Source organism: Bombus impatiens, unplaced genomic scaffold (genome assembly GCF_000188095.3).
Source record: "Bombus impatiens unplaced genomic scaffold, BIMP_2.2 scf_0027, whole genome shotgun sequence".
Lineage (NCBI taxonomy): Eukaryota > Metazoa > Arthropoda > Insecta > Hymenoptera > Apidae > Bombus > Bombus impatiens.
Genome location: NT_176446.1, coordinates 15,080 through 41,517, shown reverse-complemented (window position 1 = coordinate 41,517; position 26,438 = coordinate 15,080). Strand labels below are relative to the sequence as shown.

General features: G+C 36.5%; 2 protein-coding genes across 2 annotated transcripts in view; both read left to right on the top strand.

Moving 5' to 3' along the window:
* The first annotated feature begins 14,351 nt into the window (after positions 1–14,351).
* Positions 14,352–24,761, top strand: LOC100741769 (enhancer of split mgamma protein-like). The gene is made up of 5 exons (XM_003484936.4): positions 14,352–14,938; positions 15,509–15,613; positions 15,869–15,958; positions 21,777–22,052; positions 22,741–24,761. Exons 2-5 carry the CDS (start codon positions 15,560–15,562, stop codon positions 23,098–23,100), a joined length of 780 nt encoding a protein of 259 aa, XP_003484984.1. The 5' UTR covers positions 14,352–14,938; positions 15,509–15,559; the 3' UTR covers positions 23,101–24,761.
* Positions 24,762–25,268: 507 nt separating this feature from the next.
* LOC100741285 (phenoloxidase 1) overlaps positions 25,269–26,438 on the top strand; it is a 6,546-nt gene continuing 5,376 nt past the window's right edge. Inside the window, exons 1-2 of the mRNA XM_012387043.2 lie at positions 25,269–25,638; positions 26,020–26,212. Of these exons, the coding sequence (XP_012242466.1) occupies positions 25,528–25,638; positions 26,020–26,212 (304 nt within the window). The 5' untranslated portion in view covers positions 25,269–25,527. The remainder of the gene's footprint in view (positions 25,639–26,019; positions 26,213–26,438) is intronic.

The window sequence follows — 26,438 nt, the reverse complement described above, 5'->3', positions numbered from 1 at the left end:
CGGTACTTTGACGGAAATCATGGAGGCTCCTCGCGATGCCAGGAGATCATTCAGGGAGCATTATGAAAAAAGACGGAAGAACAGGTCCGACGTCGAAATTTATTTTCGTGCCCCCGCTGGTACTGGTTGCTTGTAATCGGTGGACGTCGTCATCGAGCAATAGATCTTTGTTAAGAAGCGTAACGATCATGAGAGAAAGTCACGAAATTAGCCGTGACCGGTAATCACTGAAATTACTCCGCTTTTTTCTTTCTCTTTCTCTTTTCCTTCGTGCGGGCTTCTCTCCTTTCCTTCGACCCATTCGTTCGCTCTTTATCGTTGGTTTCATAAGTCCACGGTTTCCGATTCACCAGACACGATCATTTCCCTGGTTAATTAGGATCATTGAGATCCAACTAATTAGCGAATTCCACTCGTATGTTATTCGATGTTTGGGTTATGATTATGCCGCGGGTTTTTATGCAAATTCGTACGATCATGAACATAATATTAAAACACGATGTCTGGATAGAACGCGGATGAAGTTTATGATAAATCATGTTTCTCGCTGTTTATAAAACAGCAGCATTCGGCACTCAAAATATATCAATAACCTTCGTTCGTTACATATAAGATAATGTATTAATTAATAGTTCTCGCAAGACGTCGTGAATTTATTACCAATTTTCAGAAGGCTTATGTCTTTGAATATATAAAGTTATTCCCTTCTGTATCATATTACCATTATCATATTCAATAAAACATTTCCTTTTAATTACCAATTATAAGTTAGAAAATCAAATGAAACAAAAATGGACTCGTCATATTCTTCTTACACGATCATCGACTACTTCAGTTACTAAATATTAACCGAGTTGCTATATTTTAGCAATGGAATTTGCGAGTAGAAAATAACGTTTCGAAGAAAATTAACCCTTAAATAAACCCTCCCTAAATAGTTAGTTTCAAAAGAAGGAGTTTCCCATAAATCTGTTGCCTGTATAGCTCTGACAAATTGATCGGCTCCGTAACAATAGGTTTGTAGAGGCGTGATTTTCGAAAAGAACGAATACGAGTGGCCACCTGTAACCGACTTTCCGTTTCGGAATTCCCACGATCCAGGTGAATACGTGGGCACGTTCAGGAGGATTCATAGTCGATAAACGTTCATGCATATTTATGATTCAACATTGAAATTGAATTTGGCCAGGAGCACATGGCTTATATCCGTTTCGTTCTCGTTTCTTCCTGGTTCTAGAGCGTATACACCCGTGTTTCATTCATGAAATCCCTATGCAGCTAGTGACCCCGGCCCATTTCATCCCCGTAACCAATTCATCGTCGAACCACCCCTCCTGATTCATGATAATTTTATTCGTCGTTCATTCACGAGGGGTTCGGTAAACAGAAAGAAGTCAAACGCGGAAGGGAAGCAACATTAAATGTCTCTTCGCATGTCTGCAATAACGACGTGCTGTTAGTTGGAACGGTTAAATCTTCTTTTGATGTACGTAACTGACAGCTGTAATTATTTACGACACGAGGAAGGGGGAATAACAGTATATATGCTTCTTTCTTTTCTTTCTTTCTTTTTTTTTTTTTTTTTGTTAACAGCTCCCTCCCTCCCTCTCTCTCTCTTGGAAATAAGAGTGCGAGCTTCGAGTGAAACGTGGATCAATTATTCCAACTTTTTCCATTGATTACTGTTTCCTTAAATCAATCATACACGAATATGAGATATCATTTCGAGGTAGGACTGAAATTGCAATTTGTCTTCAACTGCTTTTTAAGAAATTTACTTTAGGTTAGTTGAGCAACGTGTTTATTGGTCCTCGACACTTTGATGCAGTTTTTTGTATTGTAACGGTACGTTCAAGTAGACCATTTATTTCGATCCACACTACGTGATAATATTGGCACTTTGTGTAAAAAGCATAAAAAATTTCCCAATTTCTAGTAATCCGGGGTTACATTAGCATTTAAATTTGTTTCCTGTTAATTACCTAATTTGCTTTCTTTTTTTACGTATCATCTATCTTTCGTCCTTAAAAGTTGTCAAAATATCGTTAAAATTCCACGAACTCGTACTTGACAAGCTTCGTCGTCTACTTTTCTATGCGTCTAAATATAAATAATTATATTAACCCACTTTCCATTATTCTGCTCGCAAATGTTGCTTAAAAAGTGTACAAGTCTGTCAAAAACTCCTTCCACAGTTTTTACGTGTCATCTTCAATCTGTCATCGAATGTTCCGCACGAAACGTAGAAATCTGGCGAAAAATTGACGGACCTATATTTGCCGATATCTTCGGGGTTTACGGTACCTTCTGGTTCCTGCCGAACCAATGAATGACCAACGTGGAGCGAAATTCCTTCATTCATCGAAGCTGAAAAGGAACACGGCATTGAATTGCAGGCTTCGCTCGGTCCGTGACCAGGTCGTCCTTTTCGCGACTTGCCGGACCGGAAATTGAAACCTTGCGTGAGAATATGTACTCCTTTCCTGTTCGCTACTCATTGCGCAGCAATTTGGGATGGTTGTTCGCGGAAGTGCTTCCAATTCACGATCGCTTAAGTATCCTCGAATTCGTTGCCGTTTACAGGATAATGCATGGTTAACCGGCGCAATGACACTGCGAACAACGGCCTCTTGTAAAGAAGGATGGTCGAAAAGCACGTGTTACTTTTCGCAAGGAATAAAATATTCAAACTGAACGTTTATCCTTCCGTTTCTTCGAAATTGACGACAATCATATAGCTAATACTTTTGATCAGTGTCTATTGGTATAGATCATTGATTGTGGTATAGTAGAATAAATGATGCTCGTATGATGAAAATTGCTATATTTTATTTCGTGTATATGTTTACGTTTTGTTAAGAAATTGTTTTACTATACCAACTATGGTTGTTTTTTACATTATTTAATATAATAATATTTCCTCTAAATCGTTAGTCGTTTTATTTTATCGTTTGCTTGTATCGTATTTTATGCGATTATTTGAGAATTATAAAATTATAATAGATTTTTGTACGAAACTTTTTACAGTGCTGTATGGTATGTGTAAAGAGAAAATTGTCAGAAGATTGTCCTGCTTCTAAGATGATCGTGTCGCATTTACTGAAAAGACCTTGCCCAAACGGAGTCGTCCATTACATCGTGGACAATTTTGTCCCATCCAGTAATGACTTCCTTTGACGTTTTGAAAACGAGAAGCGGATAAAGGCCGGAAGAGTGAAATAAAAAGTGAAAAAAGCAGGTAGAACATAATGACAGGTATAAGCATATAAGTCCATAGACAAAAACGTAATTACATGCTAGGCAAAGAAAGGTAGATCATGAGTCATGATACTTTTGAACATGTTACTCATGCCGAATGTCTCTATACTTTTATCCTAATATTTATAATAATTATTTATAATAATTTTTATAATAATTTTGGCTAATAATTAACAGAAAGACGAGACAAATAAGAGTTAAAATGAATATCAAGCTAAAAAATGATTGAAAAAATAATTTATACGGAAAGTAAATGCTCTACTATGAATTTCGCTAGGCCTTGTACGTATTTTCTTAACAAATTTCATTCGCCATTTAATTTAACATTTTCGAAAGTTTCGGGCGACAAATCCCTTTCAATGTTCAATTTTTCTTCTTCCTTTCACGTTGCAACGATATTCTCGTATAGAATTATAAAAATATCGCGATGAAAGTAACTAAAATTAATTAAGACATAAATAAATGCTCTTTTGAAAACTTCACATAAATTTCCAACTTCTTAAAAAATATGCTACATCAATCCCAAATTTCGCCATTTTATTCATTATCGTCGAGAGCTTCGAGAGAAGAATCTCTTTAAATACACACAATCTTTCTTTTTCCGTTTCACCTCCTGCTTAAGGACTTGTTTATACCCTCGCAACAATATTCTCGTAATCGTAAAAATGTCACCAGTAGAAGAGTGAGCACGGAAGAAAGTACAGTTCCCGTTACAGTTGCCAATGTGTGATCCATTGTAAATCGTCGATGGACGTTCAAACGTAGCACCAAGCAGCATTTCACCAGGTAAACTGAGCGCAGTATATCTGCCAACATTCGATCGAAGCACTTAACTACAAACGAGCCCATAATTAAGCCATAAGACGCCGGCTGAATATAATTTGTTCGTACGAATCTACCGAAAGTAGGTATTCTCTGGTTCTGCAGGTCGGATTGAAGCTTCGTTAAAAACATTATGGTCGCTTTCCCTGCGTATCTTTATTTCGTCGTGTTTCACAGGACACGTTTATGCTGCGTAGTTACACGGAAATTTATTGCTTGTATTTTTATATACAAGTACGTTCTCTGGTAACGAACAGACGCGATCTGGTAACCCAGAGAGTCGCGTACACGTAATGTTTGTCCGAGGAACTTCTTGCTGGGCCGTAGTTAAACAACCACATGCTATACGTAAGTTAACAGTTGGCCGGGTATCATGATTTTAAAGATAAATTTTTATGAGAACTTGCAGTATCGTTAATATTAAATCGGTGAAAAGTAAAATATAAGTTCTGTTTGAAAATGAAGTACGTATGGTAATAATAATAATTTATTTCTGTCTCTTTTGAAATTTAGGTCGATCTCCTTATAATATACTTATGATGTACTGTTACGTTCTTTCGGTTCTGTGAAAAATTATTCGGTAGAAAGTTGTTGCATTTTTATCGCATTAAGAACGACTACCGCACTTTTATTTATTTTTATAGACTAAACTTCAGCTAATCGCACCAATATCTGCCTTACGGTCAATTGCTCTTCGTCAATTAGTGAAATATATTTTCTGGTCACCCAGTAGATATGTAATAGTCAGATACACATGTATAAAAGCGCTGAGCAAGCGTGGAATTTCAACCATCAATAACCAAACTGTAGGGAATTTATAGCCGGCAGCCGCGTGAAAACCATATAGGATACGAGTAATTACGAAAGTAGTACAATACAGATCACACATCTGTTAAAGAGTAACGGAAGTAACATCAGTTATAACCCTTATGAGGCTGATACACCTACTTGTTAAGAAATTTCACTCGGTTCGAAAACCGTAATAAGACGATGAGAGAAAGAGAACATTTTATTTCGAATAAGCTCGCCTAACTACAATTTTTCAGTGTATAATCAAAATATACAGCAGTTGATTTCGAAACGAGCCAGACAATTAACGAGCACCGATTTATTTCAAATCAGCGTTTATTTCATTTCTGCAAGATTTCGATTGCTCGAATGTTAATAATCGGTTTGTTGCGTTAACAAGACCAGAACTACGATTCAATCATGTTATTTTTTATATTTGAATTTTACAAAACTCTATCTACCATACGTCGGAAATTAGACATCCTTTTTTCACAGTGAAACTACTACCAACCCTCGCACAGTACATACGCACCGACAACATCCTCCATTCGACATATTTAGGTTCGATGTCCTCGAAACATCGCTCAACAAATCATCGACCCCGGCCATTCTCAAAACCTACCGAAATCCGGTCAAATTTAAAACCATACCTGGCACGAACCCGAACCTTGCTTACCCAAAAGACAATAAATCTTACTCATCCCACTAGCCAGAATGCTGGCTACGATAGAAAAGCAATGTATCGCGGCGCACTAAATCGGAGCCTAGGAGGACGCGTGCTTGCCACGGTACGCACGCGCTTCCTCACACGCGAGCGATCGAAAAAGAGAAAGAAAAGAAGGAGGAATCGGTTGGCTCACTCGGTCAATCGCGAGAGAAGAACATCGTCGTCGTTCGAAAGAGTGAGGGAGGGGGTAAGAGGGCCCCTGTCGGAGGCTACCGTGAGAACGAGGCAAGGCCTCATGTCCCAGACGGACCCATCGACCGGCACGGGGTCCGACAGACAAAGAGAGAGAGAGAGGAGCAGAGCAGCACGCGAGGCCAACAACGGGAGGAAAGACAACGACAGGTCGGGCCCCGGCCACAGGGCAACCGTTCAGGACCCGTGCTCACGACAGAGACAACGACAGGCGCGAGCCCCACACGCGACTCGCACACGTCCAGGGCTCGAGCCGCGAGCAAACCGCGTTTTTTTCTTACTGGACTATACACAGTGTCATAGAATATGTGGCGGATTATTCGAGACACCTGTAAATATATATTATAAATGATTAGACGTAGAAAAGGAATTGTTCATATTTTACGTATGTCGTAGAACAATTCCAATTCAACATTTTCCCTATCGCAAACGCGTTAAGGTGCATGGCGAACAACGAAACAAGAAACGGTTTGGAAATGACAATGGCGAAACGAAATTGTTGGATGCACTGACAAATGTATCAGCAGTAGCAGTTCTGTAACAAGTGGTTCAGAAATGCGAGAAACTTCTGAGCATTTGCAAGTTGAAACAGTTTAAACCTTCCATATGGCTGTTCCACGCTAAAATGAATGGAGATAGATACGAGTCAAAGTATGTACAATCGCCTTCGGATATTTATAACTTCGTAATGACATATTTGTTTATTGTTACTCGTGGTCGATGGCAAATAAACGAGGAAGAGTTAAAAAAAAAACTCTGTGTCATTTGGTTTAGTTTGTGGACTTTAGAGTGACACACATGGAATGTACGGAAGATGAAGAGAAGAAGATTCTTCGACCGATTCATCGATGCTAATACTCTTCTAGCGTAAGATCAAATTGTTTGCAATTCGTAAAATAAGCGTCAAATGAGCATTTTGTACACGAACCTTTTTCATCGTTTTGATGACTAGGGTTGATTCTATAAAACATACCCCACACACATATTGTGACACCCTGTATAGTGCCTACTCTCTCTCCCTCGTTCCTGGGCACACGCGACCTCGTCTCCACCGCTCTCCTTCTCACCTCACGTCCTTTCGTCTCTTTGTTCATACTCCTCTCCTTCTCGCTGGAATGATTGATGTTGCTCCTTCTGGCACGACGCCAACCCAGACTTGCGATTAATTGCTACCGGGCTGCGATGTCGCGGAACCGTTCTGGCTACCTCCAAGGGGAATTCTTTCCGCGGAATTTAACAGTTTTTTTTTTCATTAGCCTGGTTGCGAGTTGGGGACCTGTGTATAAAATATGTATGCAAAGACACGAGACACGCTCGAGCGTAGAAATATTCATAACGTAAGGTGAGCTTATTTAAGTTAAAATAAGTAATTCACCTTGTATTTAGTTAAGTTCTATCGTGAACAATTTTTAAGCGAAAAGTGGTTGGTTCCTTGTTTAGTATATCGACGGTTCGATTTACAATTTTCTACGTGTTTCTATATTTTCATATTAGCAGCATAAATAGGAAAAGGATATATCGAAATAGCTTGATTCTTTGGAGGAATTTTGGAGGAAAAATTTGATCTTTTCACGAAGATCAAAGGCATGTTGAACTTGAGGCAATTGAAATTTTCATGGATCTGTTTGTAGACTAAAGCGAAGAGCTACTGATCCGAGCTAAAGCCAGATCATTTTATTCATTTTGTGCACGAGTTAGAGGACAATTCGAATCATATTGTTCTTTTGTCTCGGAGTATCGACATCGTTAGGACATACATAATGCAATAATAAATAAACTGCGGGTAAAACAATGTCGCTGCAGTCTTAGTCTCGAGCGATTTTATTAGCGATCAATTCACAGTCTTTAGCGAATCAGTTAGTACGAGCTCTGTATTTATTAATTATTTAAAAATATATTTGACGGTTCCAACATCTCAAACCACTCGACCAACCATCCTCTACAATTTCAAAGTCTCGTAGTAATAAATCGAAAACTGAGAAAGATAATCGAACAGAAGCGAACAAGATGCATATTGCCAACGTTTTCTCATCTTACGCCAAAGTATCGCTGCATTTCTTCAACGTATTATGTTTCCAATCCAAACGTCAGACTCATTGAGCCCTTTTCACGCGAACACTTTCACCAGTCGGGCAACAGTAAGCCATTTTACAATTATTTACCGGAACGTCCATTCGTGCTTATACCAGACAGCAATTCCTGCCATTCACATGTTTCAAAATGATTTACCTACCACGCGTATCCCCCCGAGGTGGAAAGGGCATCCGGATTCGCGTATTATAAAGTCTCGTACGAGGTCTTGGCCCCGCAATCAGTTGTAATAAAACATTAAAAAAAAAAAGAAGCAAAGAAGAGGGAAGAGAAGGAAAGAGAAGAAAAGAGGAAACCCGACTGCCACTTTTTACGTGCACGCGAGACTTCGCTCGTAAAATCGTTCGAGAGTTGGATCGGGGAGAAAGGAAACGAGCACCAATTTTTGCACCCATCCGTACTCGGGGAGTAAACTTTCGAAAGGCTCCAAAGGACCAGCTCGAGCAACCAACGGCAGCGTCGAGTTTCGTTCATCTCATACAGGAAATCTTGCCAAGAGAATTGACCGGTTGAAGCGATCAACGATATAAGCGATGAAAAATAAAACATCATTTTTTCGATATTAAAGGATATACATCCTAGTTTATAGATTCTTCGAGCATTGGTATTTTTATTCAAATTTCAGCAAAAACTTTTTCACGAAACAGAGATCGTTAAATTGAATGGGGGAGCTCAGATTTTCGATAAAACTCTACGGTACATAAATCTTCTTTATTTCTTTATTTTTTTTAATTCAACCCTAATCTGATCCTAACAACTAGAATTTAACCAATTCAACTAACTTAGCTAATATTTAATATAAAACTTACTTATAATTCCCAATAAAGAATTAATTGTAAGAAACATAAAAAGAAAACATTAGTAAATTTTGAGAGATTCGCAAGCTTCAAACGCGTAATGTGCTTCTTGTATTCGACGTTAAACCGCCCTATGACGAAATATCTTTATTTCTTTATTTTTTTTAATTCAGCCCTAATCTGATCCTAACAACTTAACCAATTCAACTAACTTAGCTAATATTTAATATAAAACTTACTTATAATTCCCAATAAAGAATTAATTGTAAGAAACATAAAAAGAAAACATTAGTAAATTTTGAGAGATTCGCAAGCTTCAAACGCGTAATGTGCTTCTTGTATTCGACGTTAAACCGCCCTATGACGAGATATCTGCAACCTCGTGATACGAAGTAGAACCATATTTTACTATTAAGTCAATCTTGACGAAAAGCGTGCCGGTTGCTAATTGTTAATTTAAAAGGTGTCATTTTATTTCCTCGTAATTGGCTACTCGTATTGTACGCGGTTACATGGAAAAGAATGGTCGAAACAATTATCACGATAGAGAATAAAATGACAAATGAGAAGATTTCGGCTGTTCCTATGTAAAACGCAAATTTATGACTTAATCTTGCCGCGTGTTTGCTTTTTACCGAAATGAGACGAGAAAGGAAAGCGTCGAGTTAATTGAATTAATGCGACGCACATTCGTAACATTTATTTGCACACGTGCCTCCTTCAGCAATAACGTTGACGCCTTGCGAGCGATTACGAAACGCAAAGGTTTGCACATAACTCCTGTCACCGCGGGGAACAAAATTGACGGTGTAATTTCCATTGGAATTAAAATTCCTCTCAAGGCACACGCAATCGTGCAAATTAGTGAACAGACATTTAACGTTCATGTCGATATATCAATGATAAGTAAAACGAGGTGATCCGAACTTACTTTTTAGTGAATATTAACGACAGATAGACTAATCGACAAGTGAAAATTGATGATTACTCATTTTGCATTGAACTTTAATGTCCGCTGAACATCTAACGAATATCCGTCTGAAAGATTCGAATTTAGAAAAGTTCGAGTATTCGATTTTCTAAACGTCTGAAAGCTTGAGAATTTAACAAATTTTTAATTCACAATCTTCAGATTGTTTTGCTACTCGACTAGATTCGAGAAGATTATCACGAAAATGTATAGACGTTTACCCAGTGAATGGTGAAAAATCAAACATATTTTTCTGTAAATGTTTTCCAAGAAGGCCCTATGCTCGAATTTAATAAAAAGATGCTTTGTAAGATAGATATCGTACAATGTTCATCTATGTACATACACGCATATGTATATATGTATACTTCCATGTGGTATCAAACATTTCAATCTTCACGTGCATTCCTAGAATCATATTTTAATTGCAACTGATATTCTGTTGTAGACACTCGATCTTATCCTCTCCGTCTGCAATCACTCACTATTCATATCGAACTGTCATAAACTGTAATACCATTGGCAGAGAAAATTGCGTTCTTATGCGACACATACATAAATTAAAAAAAAAAAATCTTTTACGAATAAATTACGAGCGCAATGCATTTTCAGAGTGATTTAAAATTTGACCGATATAATCACGACCATTGTGTCTAATAATAAACTAAAATATAAATAATAAAACAACAAAACGTAGTAATAAAACGTACAATATAAATTTAATAGTTTTCTACGCTGAATGTCCAATTACTTTAGCGAGTCACTGTGCATTATTTAAACAATCATTTTTAAAGTATCTTATTCAGATAATACTCAAGTTTGCTCGTAAATCGAAAAAAGATATGTACAAATACCTTGAGGAACAACTATGTTTCATTTCAGTGAATAACCATAAGTAAATTCAGTGAATAAAACATCGTTTCTAAAATATCTTATTTAAACAACAGCCAAGTTTGCACTTAAATTGAGATACATAAGACACATAGGGAACGTAAGAGACAAGCTCCCTTTGTATTCGCCGATTCGCCGGTTCGTCAGCAAACGCGCGCCTGTCAATATGAACACGTAACGTATTTTATAAGAATGACTGACACTCTCAGTCTCTCTGTTCCTCTGCCAGCTCCATTGACGGCACCATGGCATCAAAGATCGGACACGGATCGCAAACATTCGCACGCTTCGACCGCGAGCCCGTACTTTCCGCTCGGTGATAACGGTCTGCGTGGTGGCACAAACGATAAACGCTCGCGATAACTACGCCCACGATACCGCACGGGGCTTTTGATGCCCCGGTGACATCATTAATTATTGTTTTCCTTCCTGGTATTCCGCCATGTACGTCGGAAAGTCACACGAGAACTGTGAGAGCAGCCAGAAGATCGGCCCTGTTGTTTCGATTGATAGGAAATCTGACGAAACTGTTACGCGTTAGTTTGACGCGTATAAAATATCGCTTTAGCGAAATCTATCGACACTTACAGATCTCACGTGCTAACCTGATCGACTCTATCTTTTGTTTTATTATCCATACAAGTAATTAACGTTCGATATCTTAAGAAATGATAAGGTAGAACTGGCGTTTACATTGTTGAGAAAAGAGATTATACATTGAGAATTCTGTATATTTTGTCGTTTAATGTTAAGATGGTTTAGATTAAAAAATTTGAATAAAATGTGTGACGACAGCTACCTGGAAATCGAACATGAATTTGCAACATTTAAGAAAGGCTGTAGACTATAGGAAGGTTCATGTATAACGTCTAGACAATTTTCTTATTTCGATAAACGAAGAAATTGTAACAATTCTATTGAACAAATTTTTTGATTGAAATATCGTCGTATTATTCGTTAAATGCATCGTTAAATATCTACCAAAAGAACGTTTCCCGTTCTTTACAACATACACCTGAATATTTTTCTTTAAAAATTAATTAGTACATTTAAAAAGCAAAACATATGGAAGAAATATCTCGTATAAAATCGTATCTTTACCAACATACATTTCCATCGTCTTTCGTCGGCTTTTCAATAACATCCGTGTTCACATTTCTTTCCATTCGACTCGTTAAACCCTGGAAATTGTTGCAAATGCTAATTGCGATGCTTTCACCCCTATAACGACGAATCCGTTCGTCTTAAATTACTTTCGTTGACACGAAACCTTTCTCGTTCGTGAATACTTATTCGCATGCATAATGCAACGGGCGAAAATGATTTCGTGAAGCGAATGTGCCGATATTTACATTGATTACCTTTTTTCAAGTATAATCTAAGATTCGGGGAAAGGGGCAGCGTTTAAAAAGAAAAGGCCCTTTTAACTTATTCTTTCAGATCGTTTCGATATTAGCGCACCTGTTTATTTACATTTCCAATTCGTGCTTTAATTAACCGGCCTTTTCTTAACGAACTAGCCGCGAGAAAAAGGGGAAAAGAAGGATTTATCCAGGCGATTATCAAGTGCAAGAAATCGTCAAATTATGCTTGGCCAATAAAAAGCCTGCTATTCCAAATTTAATTTCACTTGAAGCAGTCTTATATAATCAACGAACTGTTCTTTTTATAAAAATCCAAATCTAAAAAAATTATATGAAAACGTGTTCGTATCTGTTAAAAAAGCAAATAAAAATACGTACGTATTTCTGATACTCGGCTTTTAACGGAAACAAAATTAGGAAAATTATTAAAGAAAAAAAAAAAGTTACTAAAAGAAACTCATTAATCTGATAAATATATCATATTATTAATCACTTATTAAAGCGATTATCAAAGTGGTTTGCCCAAAAAATAATCAAACATTTCGAAAAGCTGGCATTTCCATAAAATTCTGACAAGTCGTCAACGCGCGAACAAACTTTATCTTCCTTCCACTCTCTCGTTTAGGGCGAATCGCTCGAACGTTCCGTGTCGAAAGCAACGAGTGGACAGCTACATCTGCGTAATTCACGTGGCTACAGATATTTGGCCGAGTTGACAAGAGATAATGTTAATGGGGGATTCGTCTGGTGCTTTATCAAACCTTCAAGAGGCCGGCTTTAAAATCTATAAAAATTCGATAAACCAACCATGCTTCTGAGAAGCTTCACGCAGGTTTTTTACGAGTTCCGTCCAAGTATCAGAGCTGTTTATATCGATTCTTCGTTTTACCTCTTCTCTTCTCTTCTCTTATGAAATTTCAACGAATAACTGATGTTTCCTATAGCAATGTCGATTTGTTTACAAAACCATTTTTAAGCATTCTTCTATCTATCTTAAACGTCGTAATATAGTTACCATTTACACGTTACATAATTAACTTGCTCGTAACAACCTCGTTCGAATGTCACGAAATGTCAACGACTTAAAAACGGCGGAATCACGATGAAAGAAAAACTGGAACGTTATGTCACTCGTAAAAATTTATATGAAGCAGCTGAGACATTGTGAATTATTATATATTTTCTCACTCACTTTATGCATCTCTTATGTATGTATCGAAGTAGTCTGGAAGGCGTTAATTAATGACAAAAATTGTGTTACGCTCGTATTCGGAATCGCAATACGAATCTTAAAGAGGAATCCTTAAAGAACGATTCAGAGCACGTTGATTACATTCGGCAGCAGTTTATTTTGCAGTAATTGCTAAATAAAATAAAGTTTCTCAAACACAGAGCATATAAAAAGGTGTCTCATTTTCATTTAATGGAAGTGTGCGAGACGTGTTCGAAACGATCTGTAGACACGTTCAGTAGCTTTAACTGCAGCTTACAATGTGTTGAACATTTCTTATTAGCCCATGTAGGGATGCCAGCTTTCGGCTGTTCATTAACATTAATGACGTTGTTTCGGCTAAGATATCTTTCTCTTGTTAAATAAAATCCATCTCTATACGCTTGATCCTGATCATTTAGATATCGATAATTTAATCTGTTCTATTCATTGAGTTTACTTTTCTCTTACAGCCGATGCAACGTTAATCTCGTTCACTTTAGTGATTACGTTAGTTCATCCTTACTTTCCTGCCTCATCAGCTAACCTTTTCTATATTTAACATTTCTTTATTAATAGACGCGCGTTCCAAAGAAATTGTAATTTTCATTTCCTTCGCGATCTCGCAACTCAAGGAAATAATTATAATTATAGCGTTGATGATGATTCGTTACCCTAACTAGTTATTAATTATACTAGAAATAACACAATTTCCTTTCTCGATGTTCCTCTTAGGTGCAAACTATTTTATCTGCGAGTATTCTACGGCCCAGATTTTGCTATACGATAAAGGTAATTCCTGCAACATAATCTCCTGTACTGTTTTACTTAAAACACAGTAAAGCGCGTGTCTCCCCTAAAAGATCAAGAGCTTGCGAATAATTAGACTCGTCGAAGAAAACTTTCGTCGATCTTCTGTCAACTATATGAGGTGATTTCTTATACGTGTTCGTTTGTTTATTAAACAGACGAGCGAGGAATTGGTAATTGTCAGTTATTTATATTAAAATCACTTGAAGTACAAGTACAGAGACGCTCGCTCAATGTCACTCATCAACTATACGCTCGCTATTCCATTGTATGACTCGCTGTAATCATTGTCCTAGACAGTATGTTTGTTTATTTGTATCGATCGGTGGTATTACAAAACGTTCAAATTTAAGTCCAGTCGAAGATTACAAACAACGACGATAATGTTTTGCCCGGAGTTTGTTTACCTTCGAACCAAACAAACCAAAACAACGTTGGTATTCCAAGGCACAACAATGAAGGTCTCTCCCGATTCGAATCTTTAGTTGACTCTTGTGCCCCTACACGCGTAATGACAATTTTCCTAATTGGTTCACGGATCGAAATAACCCTAACTGATCTACAATCTCTTTCTTCTGCGCAATGCTTGGTTAAAAGCGCGCAACATCCACGGCGATGATCGAATCGAGATCCAAACAAGTTCCAAGAGCGTCGGGACGCCCATCGTGCTTCAAGGTGTAGGTGCAACACAATCAAAGCATTTAGAGCGACCTTCTGGCTGAGAAGTAGCTTCTGCAGAGGGTTCCAAGTTGGTGAGGGTAGCGGCTGCTTGAATGGCAGAGGAGAGTCAGTTTCTCTAGAGACTGCACGCGGTGCGTTCGCTTCTAGTGTCAGTGAATTTCGCTCTCTATCTATCACGATTCAGTGTCGAGTTTCTGACGTTCACGTGAGTGCAAAATATCGACAAGACTTCGATGGTTCAAACAGTTTAATTAGACTTGGGCGTGTACCGCTGTTGTCGATGACGTTTCTTCCTTCGCTGGATTTGTGATATTGGAAGTGTATTGTAAATAAAAGGTAAGCCAGTTGTCTTGTTGAAGATAAGAAGGAAAGTGTTAATATTATTCGCTCCGAGTGATTATTATGTGTACTGAAATATTTTGTCATTTTCTCATGTTTGCTTTTATTTTGTTTTTCTTCTTCTTCTTTTTTTAAATAGGATTTAGAGAATTTTGATTGGTATGTTTGAACTTGAAAATAAGGATAGTTACTGTGAGACAGAGTGGCAACTTTCGATCACTAAAGCGACCAATTACGTGACAAGGTGTCCGTTACAAATTGTCAATTTTATTAGAAAATATTTATCGATATTAGTATTATAAATCTGTTATTTATAATCAACGTGTTGCGACGACAAAATTGTTGTAATTGTTATTTCTATTTCGATGAAAGGCAATGTTAATTTTGCCCTGAAAACGTTCAAGTTTTTATTAATTGGAAAAATAAGATATCTAGAAGTTGGCATTTAAGGAAAGTTAAAAAGTATAAGCATCGCCAAGATTATGTTTGTTTCTTGGACTTTCATTATTTGCTACGCGTTCATTAAATATTTATATTTCAAGATACATAAATTTCTTTGCCAATCAGGTGCGAAGTACTTGTGTTTGTCAAGTCTGAAGAGATAGAGCAGCTCGTGCAATGATGTCATACGAATGCCCTCATCCGGTTTCCAAGACCTATCGATACAAAAAAGTGAGTAAGATAAATAAAAATGGAAGGGCAAGAACAATTTTTGTTTTACGCCGCTCTAATACCACGACGAAGCTTTCTACGTCTTCTACTTCGTAGAACAATTAGGGATTTTATTCGTAAAAGAAGTTTAATAATTTATTTGATGTTATATTATGGTGCCTTTCACACGCTTGCCTCAAAAATGCTTTAAAAATGGCTATCTAAACTTTCTTCGCTGTTAAAGTTTAATTAATATTGTTCTTTTATTTAAATCAGATAACGAAACCTCTGTTGGAAAGAAAACGACGTGCACGAATAAACAAATGCCTCGATGAGTTGAAAAACCTTATGATAGATACTTTAGAGGTACGTATCTATGATTTTCTTATATTTACTTTTATTTTATTACCGTATTTACGAATGAAATTTACATAGAAATACTCAATTGAAAAACTGTTTCGTTATAAACAATTCTGCCACAGCTTCTAAGAAGAACTCTCTCATTTTTCACAAAATACTGGAACTTTAAAGACTGGTATTTCTCTTATCCGAACTCTTTTTAACAACACATCACACAACGATAACAAAACCTCCATTAACAAATGATCGTATAATTTGTAACTAGCAAAATTTCATCTGTTTTACTATCAAATCGTCGATATCGCGTAAGAAAACCTATCATAAGTACTTACTGAATGATAATCTATAAAATTTCATCAACAGCATGATTCGAGTTTTCTCAAAAAAAAAAAAAAAAAATATTATCTTCAGGAGAAACTCACGTAAACTCGTACGCGATTGCAATCAACAAGTTTCTACGATTTTGCAAAAAGTCTATGAATTCCATTGACTTCTTACTTTGGCTAAAAATCTTCCTTCTAAAATAACTCGCAACCTATCAACGTCGTTTACGCGAACATTGCACGATATCGCGAAAAAGCCTGATGATTTCCAGAGGCAATGGCAGAAGTGTGATGTAAATATCGGTAAAACCATTGGACAGGCATTTGATCGGCTCTGGACGCAGTACATTGGTCCAACGAGCACGTGCTATGCTTTTTTCCTCATCATCGTAGCGGGAGAAACCTTTGGAAGGAAGCCACGGTTTCTTGCTCGACTTACTGGCCGTGCTCGCGATACCACGTTTCCCCTCTGTAATTTCACGAGTCGCTCGCAGCAGGAAATGCATTCTCAAGCCGCAACTACGCGTGCAATCGATTTGGTGCTTAAATATTCCTAGACCGTGGGAACTGCTCGCTCGCTTGCTCGCTCGCTCGTTCGCCTCGCGGTGTCAAGTAAACACGCGACTTACCCGTAATTATGAAACCAGTAGTTAACGCTTCGACTGTGTTCATTACATTTAATACGTGGCGTAATTGCGATGTCTTCTAACAGATAGCGGAACTCGCAGAGCTGACTATCGTCGATGAAGATGGAGAGATGCCATTGTATTAACCTGTTTCCTAGATAAGCGCCGTGTGAAATGATTAATCACCTTCTTTTTTTTTCCTTCCTATGAATAGTCATAGAGTGATGCTCTCTTTCTCTCTCTCTCTCTCTCTCTCTCTCTCTCTCTTTGTCTCTGTATATTGCCGTGAAATTGCTGAATTCAATAGAGATTCTTCAGTTTGTTGTCCCCTTTTTAAGATGGTCAGAGGAAATCTGTCGTATGTAGAGCGTGGAGTTTTCTGCGAATTCGTATTTTGACGAGTAAACGAATAAACGAGAGCTAAGTAAGAATTTGTTTCCCATCGATAAGAAGGATGTGAAGAAAGTATCTGAATTATAAACGATAAACGATATTTTATTAGATTCTCGATAGGTGAAAATTATTATATAAATTACAGAAGAAGAGAAGTTTATTTCGTCGCAAAGTGATCGAATTTCCAATAGTTCGCTATTTCAAGCTCTACTTTCAAACGTTCTGGAGAAATTTACCTTTCATCCTCGTGTTACGCACACGCGCGAAGGAGAATGTTGCGATTTAAAAATTGCTCTAATCCTCCTCTAATAGTAAACGATATATACGCGAACAATATTTCATTGCAAAGTCTTACAAACGGAAGAAAAGGATTTTTTCCGCTATATTTTTCTTTCTTCTCTCCACTTCAAATCGATTTCCTGAAAAATTTGCTTTTCAGATGCCGACGATCCGACTCTCTGAAATGAACAGCGTCAAATTTTACGTTCTTATGACAGTTGGCGCACGACAATTTCGTCTAAGATACACCGAGAGTCCTCTTCGCTTCGATTTATCCGATTTTCGTGTGGAATCGACGCGACGTTAGAACTGCTCCGGTAAATTTATAGAAAAATAAAACGTCATTTTACGAAGTGGTAATACCGGTGCAACAAGTTTGCTTAAAAACCCGCGCAAACCTACAGATTGCAATTTTGTAAACGTATCAAGCTGTTATCGGAATCGTACGAAAACGCAACGTTCCTCTACATTTGCCAAGTTGATTACATTTTTATCGCGGATGAAAATTACTCGGCATTTTACGCCGGTCCCGACAGAATCGCCCATGGAATAGCAAATATCGAGATCACGCCAAGGTTTAGCGATTTAATGATAGCTAATTATACGCTGGGGATACATCCACGCAGTTTCTATGCGAGACAGTTACTTTTTCAATTCACGAGTACCTTATAAAACTTTCGTCCAATTAATTTTAGCATTTTTCATTTTAGTTGAAAAATAGTTAATTGCAAGGCTATTATGGTCCTTTTATAACGAAGCGATGTGAACGTTCAAGAGTAGCGGCGTTTCGTTCAGCGAAGATTATGTACGGCCGTAAGGCTGATAATTTGAAACCATTGGAAACGGAAGAAGAATTAAATAAATAGGTAGAATTAAATAAAACGTGGCATAGAGGAAGAATATGAAGCTTCAAGGGAAAAAGAAAAGAAAAATAAATCGAAACGATATAGTAACGAAATTCGCGTAAAGAAATATGGAAGTTGAACATGAAAGAAGACGCTCGTAAATTATAGAAATATAAATATGGAAATTTGTCGAATGAATTAAGATTGTCTACCTAGGGTAAATAATTTCAAATGCAGCGGCAGTGTAGGTTCTGTCGTAGTCTTCCGCCATCTGTACAAGCATCCAGTAACTTTCACACGGGTTCCCATCTTTACCATTATACGATATTCTTTAAAGAAGGGGATTTTTTGCGAAACTTCTTTTTATAAAACAATCGCATACTTCTGCTTCGCAAGCCTTTGTGATTTTATAATCTTAATATTAATCATTTAGCTTCAGAAGAAATCGCTTAGTTCGCCATATACGTATAATATAATGGCAGCATTTTCAAAAAGAATTTCTCACAGTTTTCCTCTTACTTTCCGAGTAAATTCGCTTCATAGAACCTCTTCGCGTAATTAGAGCTCTTTCTTAAACATACGATCACCAAGATCTGATTTATTCCGAACGTATTTCCAAAGTTTATTTGTCGATTAACACGAACCAATTTCATCTGCATCGCTGACACGAAAGTTCAGAAGCTTATCGGTTTGTCGTACTTGATATTATTTAAAGATGATATCGCAATCAGGGCAATCAGATTCCTTCATCGTTCCACGTTCGAATCACGAAGCGTGAACTCTCCACGCTCAGACGCCTACGTTACGCCATTGAAATTCAAATTCGTCTCGGTTCTTCTGTCGGAATGATCGCGTTAAACAAATACACGTGGCTTTTTACATTCGATCGTGAGATAGCTGGCCGTTTCTGATAATCGATTATATCTTCGCTAGTCTATCAAAGACTCTTTGGAGCGGCAAAAGTCTGGGAAAAGGCTGTGGAACTAGAATAATTTAGAAAATACCACTAAACAAAGCGGGGTAGAGTTGAATGAAAATTCTTTCAAGTTCCCGATGCGTATCGAATGACAGTGGAAGGAAGAGAAACAAGCATTTGGTCAAATTATCGCGTATAATTGAATCGAACGAACAATTTCTTTTCCCGCTACGTTTTTGTTTACTCTTCGAATAAAACTCTGTCCCGTTTTTATCTTTCCCTATGGAAAATTATTCATCGGTGAGAAGGTTATTCGACGATTTAAAATCTACCTCGTGGGAACTTTCTTGTCGATCGTAAACGTTGTCATTAAATCTCTTGGAAGATAATCGCTTCGTTTAGCTTCCACGTGATACTTTTGATATAAAGCGTTCGTTCTTCGAAATCAACGTGGTCCCACAATCGGAACGTTTAAGGATCTTCTCTGTAATAATATCAGCACTTTTGGTAATCTTCTTTGGACGATGATGGATGATGATGGTTGGAACGCCAAATGGAAGATTCATCATGGAAAGAACAGGTATATCGGATAATAAATGAGAAAGCAAAAATTGCTGCTTCGATTTTCATTCACCGTGTTCACGGTACCGTTTCCTCTGCCTTGTTAATTCACTTCACATATCGCTAATAAATTTCGAGCAAAATTCTTCCTGCTATCTGCATAATTATATCTTACGGATACTTGAAATCTCGTACTATCTTTCAAATGTTTATTGCTCCGATCGAGATTTATTCCGAGCATCAACTGTTTCATTGAATATACTCGAAACGATTTCTATTTCGGATACTGTGAAACTGATCGTTTCTTTAATTTAATCAGTTTCGTAATTGCGCAGAGAAAGCCAGATGAAATTCTGCAGACTGGTCAATTGAATATCGTATATTATAATATTAATTGATAAATTATTACCGAAAACGATCGTGAAGTTTGTTTAATCGGATGTCAATTAACATTTCGTTCCAATAAACGCAGTTTCACTGTATTGCACCTACTTCTATATTACCCAACTTGGCAAAAGTCGAATAAATTTGCACAGCGGTAAAATAAAAAGTATTAACTTATCGACTCTTAACTTGTCAATTTGCCAAAAATTAACGCCATTGATCGGTAAATTATAGCGAAAGGTGAGCAGAAAAACACAATTCGCGATTCAACTGGACGATCCTATAATATTCGATATTCGTGTTGCGATATTCCCTTGATTTTTATCCAGTCGAATGAAATTGTAAAATATCGAAACGAGAAGGATATTACACCTATATTATCCTATTATATGTGAACTCTTAACTTGTCAATTTACCAAAAATTAACGCCAAAAATTAAAATTAATCGGTAAATTATAGCGAAAGGCGAGCAGAAAAACACAATTCGCAATTCAACTGGACGACCCTACCGTGTTGCGACATTCCCTTGATTTTTATCCAGTCGAATGAAATTGTAGAATATCGAAACGAGAAGGATATTACACCTATATTATCCTATTATATGTGAACTCTTAACTTGTCAATTTACCAAAAATTAACGCCAAAAATTAAAATTAATCGGTAAATTATAGCGAAAGGCGAGCAGAAAAACACAATTCGCAATTCAACTGGACGATCCTATAATATTCGATATTCGTGTTGCGATATTCCCTTGATTTTTATCCAGTCGAATGAAATTGTAGAATATCGAAACGAGAAGGATATTACACCTATATTATCCTATTATATGTGAACTCTTAACTTGTCAATTTACCAAAAATTAACGCCAAAAATTAAAATTAATCGGTAAATTATAGCGAAAGGCGAGCAGAAAAACACAATTCGCAATTCAACTGGACGATCCTATAATATTCGATATTCGTGTTGCGATATTCCCTTGATTTTTATCCAGTCGAATGAAATTGTAGAATATCGAAACGAGAAGGATATTACACCTATATTATCCTATTATATGTGAACTCTTAACTTGTCAATTTACCAAAAATTAACGCCAAAAATTAAAATTAATCGGTAAATTATAGCGAAAGGCGAGCAGAAAAACACAATTCGCAATTCAACTGGACGATTCTATAATATTCGATATTCGTGTTGCGACATTCCCTTGATTTTTATCCAGTCGAATGAAATTGTAGAATATCGAAACGAGAAGGATATTACACGTACATTATCCTATTATATGTGAACTCTTAACTTGTCAATTTATTAATATCGTTAATCGGCGAATTACCTCCAAAGACGATCTTAAAGTTCATTTAACCAGACGCTAATTAAAATTTCGTCCCACTAAGTGGACTGTATCCACTGTATCGTATTTCTTCATAATCAAAAGAACGTTCATGAGCTTAGCTCAGCCGGTATACGGTTCAAACGGAACCTGAAAGGATTTATCGATTGCAGACGGAGGGGGAGGACATCAGCAAGTTGGAGAAAGCGGACATTCTGGAGCTGACGGTGCGCCATTTACAAAGGCTACAGGGCTCGCGATCTTCTGGATTGTCGGGCACGATTACGAAGAACGAAGAGGCATCGGCCGAAAGTCGATGGCTGTCCGGTTTCGGGCATTGCGCAGCTGAGGCGTACAGATTTCTCTCTGCGGTTCCAGGTGAAGGCGCGGAAAGGTTAGCGAGACACCTCGCAGCTGGCCTTCAAAAGAGCCGGCAAACGAATTCGACGGTAATTATCTCATCATCGATGATCGGAAGACAATAAGGCGAAAGTGGCCAGACCCGTGAACATCACCGGATAATTCATCGTTCTTCTCACCGAGATTGACACCATCGCGTGTCCTGTTTCAGTTTTTTTTCCACGTGTGCGTGTTACTTTGCCTGCCGGTCAGATGAAATTGCACGATCGGCCAGCTTTGTAACTTGTCACTCTATGTAATTTCCCTGTGATTAAGATTATTCCGAAAAATCGTGTCAGCTGTAACACGTTTATTTCGCTTCTTTTTCGCGTCAAATTTCGTCGATATATTCTACTTTTCCGATGTCGAAAATCTTACACCATCCAAGTATCACAGACGTATATACAGTTCCGTTCAACCGTATCAACAGGAACATAAAAAAATGTGTTATCAATTTAATTTTCTAAAGTTGAAATTATTTTCAATTATATTTTAAAAATACATCTCGTTCGTTTGTATTGAATTGACAACTAAGCAATCACTTAATTGCCAATCCAATAGATCGCATTTCATTCTTCGTCGTTGATCTCGTATATTTTGTTCGAGAAAAATATCTTGCCACGTTCTTTCATAATTTCGTCAATTTTGTAGACGAAAAATCGAAAATCATTTGTACTCTTTGCTGCACTCGCAGTTTTCTAAACTAATTTATCATGTTGCTTTTAATGTTTGCAACAGCTGAAAACGAGCATGTTAACGCAAACTTTGGCAAGTCTGGATCTCACTGCTGATATACTGGCACCTTTGATTACAAATTCCGCTAGGGAGAACGTCCAAGTAACGTCTTCCAATCAAAACGCAATGCCGTGTCGTGGAGTAACACACGAAAAAATCGTCTTGAATATTTCACCTGAATGCGACACCACGGTGACCTTGGAAAATAAGAAAAAATTGAATACGAGATGCCGTTCTCACGCGAAAGACTTCACGGAAGAACGAGTGGCGAAGAGAGTTAAAACGGAAGTCAAAGTCGAGGATGACGAAGAAATTGACGTGGAACGCGTTGACGAAGCTGACCCTATGTGGCGGCCTTGGTAATTTTAATAAAACTATACGTTAACAGTTCTCTTAATTTATATTAAAGTTATGTAAATATAAAGTTCCAGGATGCGTCATTAATATAGCTTTAAAGGATGTTTGTTAAGTTTATATCTACACTAGTATTAGTACAGTTTTACTTAATTAACAATCTGCTGTTTAGATTGTTGGAAAACCGGGAAATGACTTGGCTTTGTTTCAGTTTGCGGTTGGCGTTAATAATTAAAAAGTTGATCGAAAATCGTAAACAATTTTACGTTATTTTATTCCAACCGATCAATTTTATACGAATTTCATTACTTTCGATGTTTTGAGATTATGAGTGATACAGTTATACATATACAAAACTATAGTGAATATGAACAACATACTCCAAGCAGAGCTAAAATGAAAATTTACAAGAGATATGCATATATTTTGTAACTATTTAATGCGTTTAAGAATTTATTTAGAGACTAAGGTATTTCTTGTGTTATCAATGTTATAAGGTACTTTAACAAAGTAATTTAGCTTTTTACCGAGTGAAGATATTAATTATTCTATGTTGAATCTTGTTTGCTCGAGATATACTTTAATATTACTTCCTATTCATCTTTATTACATTATCTGTACTGTTACGTTGTTTACCAGTATGTCACGAATCTTTTATTATACCGATAAATTAGTGTTAGTTTGTATAATTTATTTCTGATATTAATATATTAAAAATGTATTTACTTCTATTTTTATCGTATTTATGGACGCGAAACATTGTATCGTAACGAATAGTCGATCTCATTGTTTAGAATATAATTTGCAAATGCACAAGATAATCATTTATAGACGGATAAATTAATTTTCCTATTATTCAAGGCTATCTTTTAGAAGAAACATTTACAATGACATTAGAAAAATTGTATCCTAAATAAGGAAAATAATTAATTCCATACTCTTTAAAGTGAAACGTGATAACGTTTATACGAGGAGAAAGTATTCTATCTTAAGAAAAAATGTCATATTTTTTAAAACATAATCTACAAATATTTGTAAGCATTACTATTTTTACGAATTCGTGAACGATAAAAAAATTTCTAATTTTTATTTTGTACCTTTTTTTCGATCTGAGAGGTATAACGTGTTTAAAACACATACGTATGCACATTGTGATAAATAACATATAATTATAATGATTTTTTTAATGTTTAAAAAAGTTCAAGGTAGAAATGTTTACGAAGTACGCGGACTTATCAAAAAATAATTACCGTTATAATAATATCATCGTATTTAAGAAATAGGTAATATATTTATGTTTCCATTTATAGATAGGTCTTTTAATATCATATTCATTAATTATCTACTATTAGATACTCTTGTCTTTCAATTACGAGTAACGACTAATTAATATTTCGCAAGAACATGTTTCAAGGCTGATGTGCACCTGTAAACAGCAATTTTAACGTACAATTGTGATAAATCTTTTTGGTACTTGGCTTTAATATAATTAATATATCACATGTTAAATATTCCTACTCTTAGGTAATAACTATATTAGTATCTACTATGTTATTATGTAACAATAAGATGTCCATAAAAAATGGTCTTCCTACACGAAATGATAGGGGCAATAAAATAAAACAAAATCATTTTGTAAATAAAAAATATCGGAAATACATATTTATATAATCCTATCGCGCTTTTCCATTCATTTCGATTCAATTGTGTCCTTTTATCGTTAAGAAATTCCACGAGTCTGAGAATATTAAATTATAGTTCAACATTCGATGAAAGTCTTTCTTGCAACATTGAAAGTATCTTTTATTCGATGAAATAAATTTCGTAACAAACTGTCATCGCAACTATCTATCATTTTTGCTTCAACAAGACTCAAATCAAACGCGTCGTATCGTTGCTATTTACATCTACGATACTATATTAATTTGTTATCGTGTTTCCTATAATATATATTTGAAATATGATTGCAACGAAATATAAAAGAAATATTTGTAATCTAGTTGTAAACGTCTAAGACTAATCGCAATCCATTTCCTTCAAAAACAGGAAAAACAGGATTTCTATGGTCAAGAGCAACAGCGTATTAATATCTATCACTGGATAGTACAGATCTGTGTGGGAAATCTTGCGGTTTTTAACGAAACCATCGTATCCTCTCGAGCTTCTATATAAAGCTGCGAGTGATTGCAATCATCAACAGTTTCTAGTACAGAGGCGTTAGTCGTTCGAGTCGTGACATTTTCCTTCTACTTTTTCCCTATTCGATCGTCCATAATAATCGAAGTTTTCCACGAGTTTCACCATTTCGTTAAATACTTGTCAGACGACAAATTCATAGAAAACGTATATTGATTAACGCGCGGCGCGTAAAATTGCCATTAATTGCGTTTCTTTCGTTTTTCTCACCATTATTCAATCGTAAAATTACCAGTCAAAATGTCGACTGATAAATCCGGTATTTTGTATCTATTTGACCGACCTGCCGAACCAGTTTACGTACCTAAAGGCGAAGATAAAGTCGCCTTTGATATTCCAGCCGCTTATTTGGTAAGTACTACTTTTTATCGGATTATCCGTTATTTTTAAATTATTCAAATAATAAATGATAATATCTTACTCGCGCGATTGGCAAATATCCGATTATTAGTTTGTTCCTGTGTCTTAAATAAATCTCGTGACAACGATGTCACAATGATCATACATATGAATTTTATAGACTAGAAAAACGTGGTAAAATACCATCAAAATCCACCAATGGTTACATTTCTATTCTTATAACGAAAAAATTAGATTTGAACGACGATTCCCATTATCTTTCCTTGATACGTATATTTCGAAAAATATTGCCTCAGATAGCTTAAACTATAAATAATTCGTAGAATTTACTCTTCTTTTCACGATTTTATACGTTTCCAATCATCTACACAGCCGGACAGGTATCGTCCTGTCGCTGCCCAAGTGTTCAATCGGTTCGGCGAGGATACAGATTCGAAACTTCAAGTGAAGCAGATTACACTTCCCGATCTTACTATCCCGATGCAACTTGGACGTCACCAGCCATTTTCGCTGTTTATTCCAGCGCATCGAAGAATAGCTACCCGGTTAATTGACATTTTCATGGGTATGTCACTGTTTCTTCATTTCTATAGTTTCTTATTTTCTTGCGTATAATTTTTCAAATAAAATTCAAGAGTCGTGTATTTCGTTAATTATACTAATAATTCTTCACTATAACGAAATTTAAAGTGCGGTCTATCCATTGCGAAACTGTTTATTCGTTAAAATGCAATTATAACTTTTGGAAAGATGACAACTATCCGCGAAAAATTCGCAAATCGGCGTGTACA